General features: G+C 38.4%; 1 protein-coding gene across 2 annotated transcripts in view; it reads right to left on the reverse strand.

Annotated features, from left to right (window-relative positions):
- LOC136254267 (lathosterol oxidase-like) overlaps positions 1-10,626 on the reverse strand; it is a 38,799-nt gene extending 28,173 nt beyond the window's left edge. The window contains exons 1-2 of one of the 2 annotated variants that reach the window (XR_010700405.1): positions 9,635-10,626; positions 9,045-9,181 (exon numbers count right to left, since the gene is read on the reverse strand). Coding sequence is in view for 1 of the 2 variants with exons in the window: in XM_066046932.1 (XP_065903004.1) it covers positions 9,643-10,479 (837 nt within the window). In the remaining variant the exon portion in view is untranslated. Of the gene's footprint in view, positions 1-7,346; positions 9,182-9,634 lie in introns of those variants that run through there. The other variant, XM_066046932.1, reaches the window with a different exon arrangement.
- Between the last annotated feature and the right edge of the window lie 2,074 nt (positions 10,627-12,700).

Below are 12,700 nucleotides of genomic sequence, written 5' to 3' on the forward strand. Positions count from 1 at the left end.
GTTCAGCTACAAAGAAACCATCATGTAGAGAATTCAGCCGCAAACAAATCATGTATAGAGAGTTCAGCTACAAACAAATCTCCCTGTAGAGAGATCAGCTAGAAGAAGTTTCCTTGTAGAGAGTTCTGCTACAAACAAATCACCGTGTAGAAAGATCAGCTAGAAGAAATCACCTTGTAGAGAGTTCAGCTTCAAAGAAACAATCATGTGACAGTTCAGCTGCAAACAAATTGTCCTGTAGAGAGATCAGCTAGAAGAAGTTACCTTGTAGAGAGTTCAGCTACAAAGAAACCATCATGTAGATAGTTCAGCTACAAACAAATCACCCTGTAGAAAGATCAGCTATAGAAGAAATCACCTTGTAGAGAGTTCAGCTACAAAGAATCTATCATGTAGAGAGTTCAACTACAAACAAATCACCCTGTAGAAAGATCAGCTATAGAAGAAATCACCTTGTAGAGAGTTCAGCTACAAAGAAACCATCATGTAGAGAGTTCAGCAACAAACAAATCGGCCTGTAGAGAGATCAGCTAGAAGAAATTACCTTGTAGAGAGTTCAGCTACAAAGAAACCATCATGTAGAGAGTTCAGCTGCAAACAAATAACTTGTACAGAATTCAGCTACAAACAAATCACCCTGTAGAGAGATCAGCTAGAAGAAATTACCTTGTAGATAGTTCAGCTACAAACAAATCACCCTGTAGAAAGATCAGTTAGGAGAAGTTACCTTGGAGAAAGTTCAGCTACAAAGAATCCATTTTGTAAAGAGCTCAGCTGCAAACAAATCACCTGTACAGAATTCAACTACGAACAAATCACCCTGTAGAGAGATCAGCTATAAGAAGTTACCTTGTAGATAGTTCAGCTACAAACAAATCTCCCTGTAGAGAGATCAGCTAGAAGAAATTACCTTGTAGAGAGTTCAGCTACAAAGAAACCACCATGTAGAGAGTTCAGCTGCAAAGAAATCACCCTGTAGAAAATTCTGCCAGAAACAAATTGCCCTGTAGAAAGATCAGTTAGAAGAAGTTACCTTTTAGAGAGTTCAGCTACAAAGAAACCATTCTGTAAAGAGCTCAGCTGCAAACAAATCACCTATACAAAATTCAGCTACAAACACATCACCCCGTAGAGAGATCAGCTAGAAGAAGTTACCTTGTAGATCGTTCAGCTACAAACAATTCACCCTGTAGAGAGAGCAATTAGAAGAAGTCACCTTGTAGAGTGTTCAGTTACAAAGAAACCACCATGGAGATTTCTGTAATCAATATATGTGACCGGATTTGCGAAAAGGGGTCTTCCACACACATCCAATTCCGTAAACGGTGGAGACCATAACTCAGTATTCAAGTAACATATTAACCTGAAAATTTCACCATGTATTCAGCTATAGTGGTGCTCACCACTGTCCAAATATCAAGGCAATAGCTCTTTCCAATCTGAAGTTATCAATTGTCAAAGTTAGTAAATTGGATGTGTGTGGAAGACCCCTTTTCGCAAATCCGGTCACATATGTATTATACAGTATATATAGTTTGTACATTTACTGATAAAATATTTAAAGTACATCTACTTCATCTTTGCTTCTTCCTGTAGTAAAGAAAAAAACACAGGTTAAAAAAGTCTCAAGGCTGGCCATAGGCCGGCTTTGGGGTATACAAATACAAAAAGAAATGAAATCTAATCCAAAACAGCCAAGCTGTAAAAAAGTGTGCGGCCCTCAGAAAGGCTATGGTGAAAAAAGATGTGAAATCCAAGGTGGCGGCCAAGAAATGGCTGTGATGGTAGGTTAATGGTAAAAATTTTAATAACGACAATTCAGGTGAATTTTTGTGCCGCAAAATTCACCTGAATTGTCGTTATTAAAATTTTTACCATTAACCTACCATCACAGCCATTTCTTGGCCGCCACCTTGGATTTCACATCTTTTTTCACCATAGCCTTTCTGAGGGCCGCACACTTTTTTTACAGCTTGGCTGTTTTGGATTAGATTAGAGTATCTGCAATGATCTCTAGATGTAGAGAAACTCTCACTGTCACTGACCCACTTAATTTTCCATGTTCTCCATGTGCTATGCCTAGCTACATGTATGGGTAGCAATTTTCCAGGGATATCGATATCTTTGTAAGCATGAGTTAATCCTCCCATATTACTCTTGATATTATGCATAAGCATGAATCATCCATAGCATAACTATACACTATGACAAAATTCTAAAGGACAGGGGCTCCACCCTAAATCTGCCTCTGTGTCCACATCCACTTGTTTTGATCACACTCACTTGACACAAGATGTTCGCCATTTGTAGTTCTCTAGCATTTTTATATTCTGACTTTGAGGGTTGAAACAGCCAAGAATACTTCACTTGAGATCGATGTATTTGAGTTTTATTCATATAACATGCAAAATAAGCCTCTACAATCATCACATAGACTCTCAGAGACAAATATAACAGTCCATCACTGGATAATTGCTTGTCCAAATAACCTCCCTGGGTAGTTGGTTTATGATTTGTGCTGCTAGCCATACATGTAACTACAGTACCGCACTAGGTTGCTAGGAGACATTACTAGTAATTACTACCCATGAATAATTAGGCCAAATCCTACCCAATTAGGAACATTCCTTAGCTTACAAACAGCAGTGAATGTTGAATAATTATAAAGAATGTTGAGCATAAATTTGGCAGTGTACAGTTTATGAATGGGACCAAAGTGTCTCCCTTGTCCCACTAAAACCAATCAATCTGCACACAGTATGACATTTATATGATGGGTCTATGGGTAATGGTAAGTGTGTCACGCGCCTCGGTGTCACGTCAGTAGTGTAGCGAACTTTTACGATTACCCACACGGAACCTCACCCATAGCTTGATCACGCCATAGCTACGATCACGCCATAGCTACGATCATGCCATAGCTACGATCACGCCATAGCTACTATCAAACCATAGCTGTTGTCACGCCATACCATACAGATCCTTTAATATCCATCGTGATAAAGCCAGGACCGGCTGTCACGCTCTTTACTGTTGGTAGCTACGAGGTGAGCGTAGGCTATGGCTTAGGATGCCAGTGTGTCACTTCACAGTGGTGCTGTCACGTCTGAGGAGTTGGATTTCTTTTAGAATTCATGTCGGTGAGTAATATTGTTACGGCAACATTTAGCTTGTTTCACCCTGGTCCCTAAACAGAGAACCGCTAGCTATATAGCTCGAGATACAGCTACTGTTTTTTAATAATATACTTTTTAGCTACCAGCACATCTAGTAAAAATGTGCTAGCCATGTTAAATCACCAATCATAGAGAAGTCACCAGAGGCGAAGTCACCTGATCTTCGGCAAAGTCAAGTGCCTCTGGTGCTGCCGCCCCTTCGCGTAATCTTTATGCAAAAGGGCGGGCGCTGCCAGATCATGTGGCGGCTAGACCACTTCTTTATTTTCCTTTCTCCTCCCCCTGCTAGTGACAGTTATGCTTGCCCCCAAGCCATGCTATGTGAAATTATTCAATATGGATTTTAATAATACTGTTATTCTGGATGGTTACCAGTTCTAGGTGCCCCCAGGGTTCAGTGCATGGACTGCACAGCGACACCATTGTTTCTTTTAGGTTTGCATGAAGCTGTATCTCACTCTGAGCTAAGTGTTTTTGCTGATGATGCAGCTTAAATCAAGTAGTTACTGTGATCGTTACAAGAAGATTTGAATGGTGTTAGTTTCTGGTCAGATTGCTGGCAACTTTGCCTCAAGTTACAGTAGTTCACCTAAATGTGAGGCACTGTACATTACACTAACTGGTGCTCTTCCATTGCTGCTACCTACTCTGTGAATAATGTACCACTTCTATAGTCAACGCTATTTAGGGATTAATATCACGCAGATAATCTATTTTGGTCTAAATATTGTAGATTTATTGCTGCTAAGGCCATCAAGTGCTAGAATTATCTATACCACACTCCACTAGTGACATCTATTGCCTTTAAATATGTTGTCCGCTCTTTACTGGAGTATGGATGTCAGCTGTGGAACCCTACATCAGAAGGACATTTGCATGATTACTGGAATATATTCAGTGTCATGTTACACTTGAGTATATATGCAGTAGCAGGTGGGATTTTAGCTATACCTGGACCAAATCATTTGATCTATGTTTAGAGAAGTTGGGATAGCCATCATTAAGATCATGCCGTGATTATCTTTCCATCAGCCTACTCTGACACATTATTCACAACAAAGTTGCCTTCAAATTGTTTTTTGATCATTTGTGTCCTCTTGTAAAAAATGGCATTCCTTTTCTATTCTTCCAATACAGTCAAACCATCAATTCACTGTGGTATTCTTTTTTTGGCAATGTACATTTGTCTGGAACAAAATTCCATTTACCATTTAACTTTTATTGTTGTCAAATCACAATGCTGTTAGTCTTGCTGTAAAACAGTACTTTCTGTTATTTTTGTTTTGTATGTGTGACGTGTTTCCTGAGTTTTGTGTGTGCTGTGTATTTTGTGAGCTGTTGTAACTTTTTGCTTGTATATGTACTTAATTGTGTGTTTTGTATGTGTGGAAGTACCCAAGTGTAGTTATAGCTTTTTGGTGCCACCCCTTCCAATTATAAATGAATTGGTACCTGCTATAACCAGTCATTAAGACTCAGCTAACTTAAGGATGGTCAAAATGTGACTGGGCCTGCGAAAACAGGGCATGTGGGCACATGATTTTTGCCTAATTTTGCAAACTTCCTTGACTCATAACATTTTATACCACTATACTATGTCAATGAAATTTTTAGTACATAGTAAGCATTTAATTGGCTTTATGATGCAAGTTACAGAATGCAAATATTCTGTTCCAGTACTGCGATATGACCTTTAGTGTGATGGGGTGTAGTCTGTGCCCACATGCCCTGTTTTTGCAGGCCTGGTCACAAATATTCTAAGCTAGCATGATGTTTCAAGATTCTATTCACAGGCTCAAAGCTCTTCCATTTTCAGATGCTTCACTTGATGTGCCAGCTACTGCATACAACTTGGTTAATTTATTGCTACATTCTTCATATTACAAACAGGGCATCTGTCAAGTTCTTTCCCATGGATTGAAGTATCAACTATGTAGCATATACCAAATTATTTCACTAGCAATACAGTGAAGCTTTATATATATATGGAAACGTGCATGACTTACTGTGCCAAATGCTAATATTTCTGGCTTTAAGGTGCCTTTCAAATAGTGTCAATCCAATACTACTTATGAGAGTCTGCTGCTGACACCATACAGCTAACTATGAACTACTGTTGGTGTTCGATTTTATGTCTTCCTGAGGCAGGAATGCATTTTGATGGAGAAACTCCTTGTGATGAATAGGATTCCTTGAGAGAGGCTAAACAATCATTGGTGGAACCCCAGTCTTCCAATACCACAAGAAAATAGGACTGCATGAATTTACCAGTAGAATGGTGCTTTAGTATTCTGTCAATGCTGATTGTGCTGAAAGGTAACAAATAATGGATGGTCAATTCACCTATCAAAAAAGTATATCTATGGCCACTGCCTCTGGATCTGTTCTCCAGCTGTAAAACAGTAGCTGCTTTAACACCCAAGTTGCAAACAAGCAATCACTGTACTTCCAGTGAACCCATTGTCTGTTGAATATTCTGTAGTAAGTAACAGCGCACCCTCACAGACTGCAACTGATCTGCAATCTTGAGGTGACCTGGAATGTATTCTGAATGCTGATATGGCCAGACTGTATAGATTATAATTGGGGTGATGTGACATAACAGATTGGGCTTCCAATTGATGTAAAATAGTCACAGTTGCTACATTTGTCCATGGCTATAACATCTCCCCAACAAATGTGCAGCTGCAGACACAGCTGCGCAGTGAAACATGCAACATAACGGAACACTGATACCACAAATCTTGTCAAAGCCACATCATCCTTAGTTCACCAGCCACAAGGGACTCAGAGAGTACATTTCATACTATTACCACAATTGGAATACATTGTATTCTTTCAATCTGGCTTTATATTGCTGTTGTTGCATAACTTCATCTTTTGCCTCAATTGATTAGCATATACAACTGCAAAGTTGTCTCAGGATCAACTCATTGCATGGATTGGGATTTTTAATCATCCACATTCAAAGTTTTCAATTTTCTGACTCCTTGCTATAGACTGAAGGTGTGGTCTGGCAAAAACTGGAAAAAGTTGCTACGGCTACAAGTTTCACGATAGTTTACGAGAAAAATGAGGACAAAAGTATCGAGCGTTCTATTGCAAAAACCTTCCCTAGGTGGAATAACTCACCATGCAGCAAATATGTTATATACTATTAACCAGTAACTTACTTTATACCAGCACTACTCTATCTTTTAGCACCATTCCTTTGTATTGGCATTAAAAAAAATTCAGAATGCGTATGTTTATTGCCCTAAAAAAATGGCGGATGCGTTATTTTGATGATGCAATAAAGTGCCTCGCCTTAGCGCGCACAGGGTCTATACTCACTTCCTTTCAGCATTTATCAGGCTGCTAGTGGTCATGTCATGAGTGAACTAATTGATGGATATGAATGGAAGCACTTCTGAAAGGTGTTACAAATAGCAAATATTGTTAGCACTCACTATCTGGACTCTGGAGACTAGTTGTATTGACTGCACTCTGCTCCTTCTAAAGAAAAGGCAGTAGGTTTGAGCCGACAATCACATGATACTTATGCCAATTGACTCAAGTTGAAAATTCTCTTTTAGAAATGATGACAGTGAACTATTTGCTAACTAGTGGAATGGCCATATAATTGTAAAATTGCATCATGTAAGTAATTGCAGCACTATCGCACATGCTCATAAATTCAGATGAAAGAACTGTACATGTACACTTATCAAGTGTAGTTAAATGTGAGTGTTCTCATTTATTATTGCCAAAGCAATAGCTATAATTATACTATATACCTAACAGTTTCAAGAGAAAAAAATATTGTGAGTGATGACAGCTTTACAAAATACTACCATAGGTCACCAGTTGATTGCTCCTGCAATTTCGTGAATAAAAAAAGAGCAAAATTTGTTTAATTTGACAAAAACTTTGCTCCTTGCATCTTGTGCTGCAATTTGCAAATCTAGACAAAGACAAATCACCCACGCGAAAATAGCTATTCCTAAAGTGTAATTTCCCATACACAAGCATTTACAAAATCCAATTCTGGGGATAACACATTGATCAATTATAAAATTTGTAATCCATACCAATAAGAAAATTCAATAGAACATTCAATTACCACTATATTAGTAATAACCACTATATTAGTAATAACCATGTTAGATTCAATCAATGTATTTGTGGTTTCATTATAGAATATACCTTTTGTGTTCAAGATATTTGATATGCACAATCAAAGGTAGTGATGAATTACAATCTGCATGTAACATATGTTCATATAGAAAATCACATTCCTCAGTAAATTTGTATGGCCTGTCACAGTGAAATCACCCCTAGCTACATATGACATGTGGTTTGTGTGTTTAACACTGTTATCACCTAGCTACCATTGAGTCTATTAGTGTAACTTCCTGTGTTTATTAAATACTGTTATCACCATGTATAGTATAGTACTTGTAATCTGTACATGCTGTTCTATATTTTCAATGTTCATTATACAGCCATAGTTGATAGTTCAACATGGACACTGGCTACTTTTCACTCGTGGAGACAATAGCATGTAGAGTAGACATCAGTCTGACATGAAATAACTTGATATCATTGTTCCAATATTCCCAACAGTTACTTGGCATCAACAACAGGAACTCATGCAACCTCTACTGGTAAACTTATACAGAGAAAATTAGTTCTACCAACAGTATGGGGTTTCTGTGCATGTATTTCAGATAAGCATTTGTGTATCAGTGTAGTGGCACCACCACAGGTTGAATCTGACTACTGCTTTGAGTAAGAGTTAATACCTTGATTTGAGTGAAGAGGTGTTTCCACCTCATCAAACCTCAAGTCTAGAATTACAGCTGTTTTCTTTGAGCTATTGTTACTGTTAGGGTTTCTCACAATTCTATCTAGCCTTCCCTGCATTTTATATTAATGATGTTATCCATTACTGACTGTATGCTGTTTATTGCCATGCTCCATGGTATGAACTAGCTCCGGGAAACAGTCCTGAAGTTCATAAGGTTCCATTAAGTTAGCTCATGTGTGTACCGTATTGCCTCGAATAGTGGCCAGTCTCAAATAGTGGTCTGGTCTCGAATAATGGCCTGGGTAAAAAGCTGCCTATACGTTTATTCCACTGAAGTAGCTTTTCACCCAGGCCACTGGGTCTGGATGAAAGTTGCTTGAAAGAAATAAATTCCCAGGCCACTATTTGAGACAATACGGTAGATTGAAATACATTTTTGATATTGCAGTCATTCAAAGACACTGTTTGGACAAATTCAGTGTTGATATTTTTAGCCAACTACAATGGCACAAAATGTACACAAATCTGTTAGGGTATTTCTACAAGAATCCCTACAAAGTAAGTACTGAAAGTGAAAACACTTATTCATTGGTATTACCAAGAGTTAATAATAGTAGAGAAGAAAGTATCTAACACAGTATAGGGTCACTACAACTGATTTTGAGTAATTCAAAGAGATTCCATCAGAGGTGTTAAAAATAATGTTCACACTGGCAGAACAAGGAAATGTGATGATTAAAACAATATTTACCTATAATACAGAGAGTATCCCTTTAAATTACTCAGAATCATTTGTAGAGACCCCAAACTGTGTTGGACACTCTCCACATTAACTCTTGGTAATACCCCTGGTGATGTGATATTATCAGACCAAGCAAAGTAGATTACTAGTTTCTCATAGGCACTTCCTCAATTTTGATAGGCACAATCATATTCATTATTCACTATTGAAGGAAGCACCCACAATCACAACAACAGCAGTCACTAAATAGAATATCGAAGGCCTCACTTGTGCTTACACTATACGTTGCATATCTTAACATTGAAACACTTGCACACATTATGCACTATTGGTTTACCATTTGTAATAGACCAGAGCTTTAGTGTGTAGACTGCAATTTTGATGTCATGAAACAGTCTGATCATGAGTGGCTCTGTTTCTCCGTGATAACTTTCTTTTTCACTGTGTCACACAAAGTAGGCTTTGAAGTTTAGTCTGTAATTAATGCAACTTTCAAATAGATACTGATGAGTGGGTCTATAATAAGACTCAAGGGTCACTAGAGACAAGGTTACAATCAGTTACTAGGTCAAGGCAACATAACTGAATGTGACCCAGGTTGTTACAAACAAACCAAAAGCTATTAGTGTATAATATAAGGCTGTTAACAATATACTACGTACTAATAGTCCGACATTTACTGTAACTAGTGCTTTATAACATTTAGATTATGCAAACCAACTATACTCTCCTTAAATTTACATATATAGTCTAAATTTAAACACTCATTGGCTAAAATAGAGCAGATCCAAGGATACAAACAATAGCCCATAGAACTGCTTGGTCTAGCTGTATAGGTTGTAGCACACAACACTGCACTTGCATGATTAATAAGATTAGCTAATGTTCAACAATGAACAAGAACAATAAAACTAAGAACATACATACTTTGTCCATCAATTTTCTTTTACAGCAAGTAATCTTTTCACAGTATCTCCTGGACCCTCACCTTCGAAAGCACTCGGATTCTTGAATGAACCACCAATGCGATCCCACAGAGTGAAGAACTGGCCATAATTGTAGTTATAAAATAGGTGATGATCTGTGTGATGGGCAGATCCATTGATGAACGGCTTTAATAGCTCAGGTACACGATAGTCACCATCATGAATCGACACAGTCCAAACATTGACAAAGACAAAAAATGCAAGAAATAGTAGCTTGTTTAATGGAAACAGGAAGGGGTAGAGGTGATAAGGAATACTTTGCACCAAAGAATCAATCGGATGAAAGGCATAGCTGGCAAAGGGTGTTGGCACTAACAACTTGTGGTGCTGCTTATGAATATACTTGTACACCAGTTTGTTATGGAGGCCACGGTGTATCCAGTATATTAAACCATCAGTGAACATCAAAAATGTGAAAGCACTAAACAGAATAAACAGCCATCCATATGTACCACCGTCGACCCCATCATACAACTTGCTATAGCCACGCACCTCTAGCAGAAAAATTGCACCAGTTGGTAAACCCACTAAGGGGACAGACGTAGCAGTCCACCGTATCTCCAACCTCACTTGATTCTTGAGGAACTTCGGGTGCTGCATCAGTGATCGGTCGAAGATGAAGAAATAACTCAAGGTCGCACAGACGAAGTATAACACATAGGCGGCGATGGTAGTTATCAGAATTAGGCTGAGTAATTGACGGCGCCAGTCAGTTGGTTCAAAACTAGAAGGATACACGTATGGCGTGAAGAAGGAACGATCGCACGCGTCCAGGATTAAATCCATTTTTAACACCGGCCTGCTCGGTACTCTCAACGTAGGTCTGCTATATAAAATACAACTGTAGCTAGACTTCGAACAGTCGACTCCTTCACTTTCTGTGAACCACAAAAATTTATTAATAAATAATAGCTAAACCATAACTATAGGGACCTCTCCACTATCTATATCCGAGCTGAAGCCTTATACACTGAACATTCTATTAGTCCTATAATTGACAGCTTGTGGTTTTAATGCAGCTATTTAAAATGCCGCAGCCGGAACATCTTTTTTTTAGCTACCTACTGCCTTGGTCATGGTGCACCTCCCTTGTCAAGCCCTGCATGGATCCGCCCCCTAAATAGTCTCGCGTGGTCAGACTGCTTTTTCCCGTGGGGAAAAACTGAAGAGTCTGGTGCAACTCCAATAGCTGTTTACTTCTGAGCCGTACTCATGCAGATTCTGCATGGGGACGCTTTAATATTGAATAACATTGGTCGCAAAGGAGGCACCGATGACGTCAGTAAGTAAACTCGAGATGGCTTGACTTTGATGTGTTTATCCTTTAAATTAATCTTAATTTGCTCTGATATGATGTCTCTTATATCGTCTTAAAAGTTCATCCTCATCGTGTAACAAGGCTCACAACCGGAGCAGGAGCGTACGAATATTTCATTGTTTTACTGACGTCATGGCGCCTCAGAATCCAATGTTATTCAGTTAGCGTCCCCAGAGTCTGGGGACGGCTCAGAAGTAAACAGCTATTGGAGTTTCACCAGACCCTTTTGTTTTTTCCCCACCCAATAGTCTACATGGAAAAAAGCAGTCTGGCCAAGTGAGACTACGAAACTGCATCACTGCCAGTCGGACTATGCCACGTTGTGCCGGTTTAATCAGTGATGGATCGAATCAGGTATTCTAATAAATTGTGACTCGGTCATATGTTAATTAATCAGTCACTAACTGCTTCCGTTATAGCTGTGGCCACCATTAATTTATTCATTGTTTCCCGCCGCTTCATTTTTTAGGTAGCCGCACCAAATTTTAATTATTTAATTATTGATCACGTGAATGCACTATTAGTATGGAGTGAGGTATAAAATGACTACTCAGCTGTTAAGGTAAACACATATAAACATAGCAGTATGGTACCTATAAGGGGTTGGAGTCTTTCCACTCTTGTTGAACAATCCTGCACCTTTCAAGATCAAGATACTCTAATAGAGCAGTCATGCATGTGCTCAAACAGAGCAGTCTGTATAACTAACAGTCAATAATCACCTCCCGCCTGCATGCTGCACTAGGTGAGAGGAAACAAGCAATATAATAATGGTGGCCTATAGGCAGTGTTTTCTACATTCTCCTCCTGTAACTACTTAAGTCAGTGTTCACTGACACTTGTGACATGCATAGGAAAACTATAGCTTGTTGGACCGGGTATTCTTTGGTAGCTAGCTATAGCTATAGTTAAAGTTTTAATAGCCATAGCTATTAATTCCAGCTGTATGATTATGCCCAGGGAAAAGTGTTGCTTCTTGCTATGTAATTTTTATGGTAACTATTCAATAGACCTACCAGGTACAGTTGTGTGCATGTGTAGTGCATCAAGAGCAGTCTCAGAAGTTTAACTGTGGTGGAAAAGGGTGCACATAGCTCTGAGGTAACAGCCAGTGGTGGTTACATCAACTGTATATGTATAGCCTAGCTAGAGTGGGGCACAGCAACAAGCCTTGAGAAATGCTGAGTCTATAAACTGATTCAGAATTTATAGCTAAACCAAATGATGAAACTCCAATGGAATAGTGTAGCTAGACTCTACGGTCACTGGTCTGCACCAATTATGCAAGCTGGTTATCTAAAATAACTATGGGTAAGATAACTGACCATTTTGTTCCATCACTGATATCACAAATATACACAGCAAAAACTGTATTCTAGTAATTGTAATTTCTCAACTTAATTGTAGCAAAATTACTTTAAGTGTATATAAACCTTACTTCTAATTCTAAGAAAGCATCAGGTTTTAATATATATTGCTGCAATGTAAACAGTGTTATAGTGCATGAAGTGCTACAACAGGTTAGTTGGGTATAATATTTATATGGACTACATAGCAATTAGATGATCATATTAAAATTTAATTACATTCTACAGTTTAAGAGTGTTGTACTAATTTCTAACATTTATATGCCATTTAATCTAAGAAATTAAGTTTAAATTTAGAGTGACATAAATGCTCCTTGTATAC

Source organism: Dysidea avara, chromosome 4 (assembly GCF_963678975.1).
Source record: "Dysidea avara chromosome 4, odDysAvar1.4, whole genome shotgun sequence".
Classification (NCBI taxonomy): domain Eukaryota; kingdom Metazoa; phylum Porifera; class Demospongiae; order Dictyoceratida; family Dysideidae; genus Dysidea; species Dysidea avara.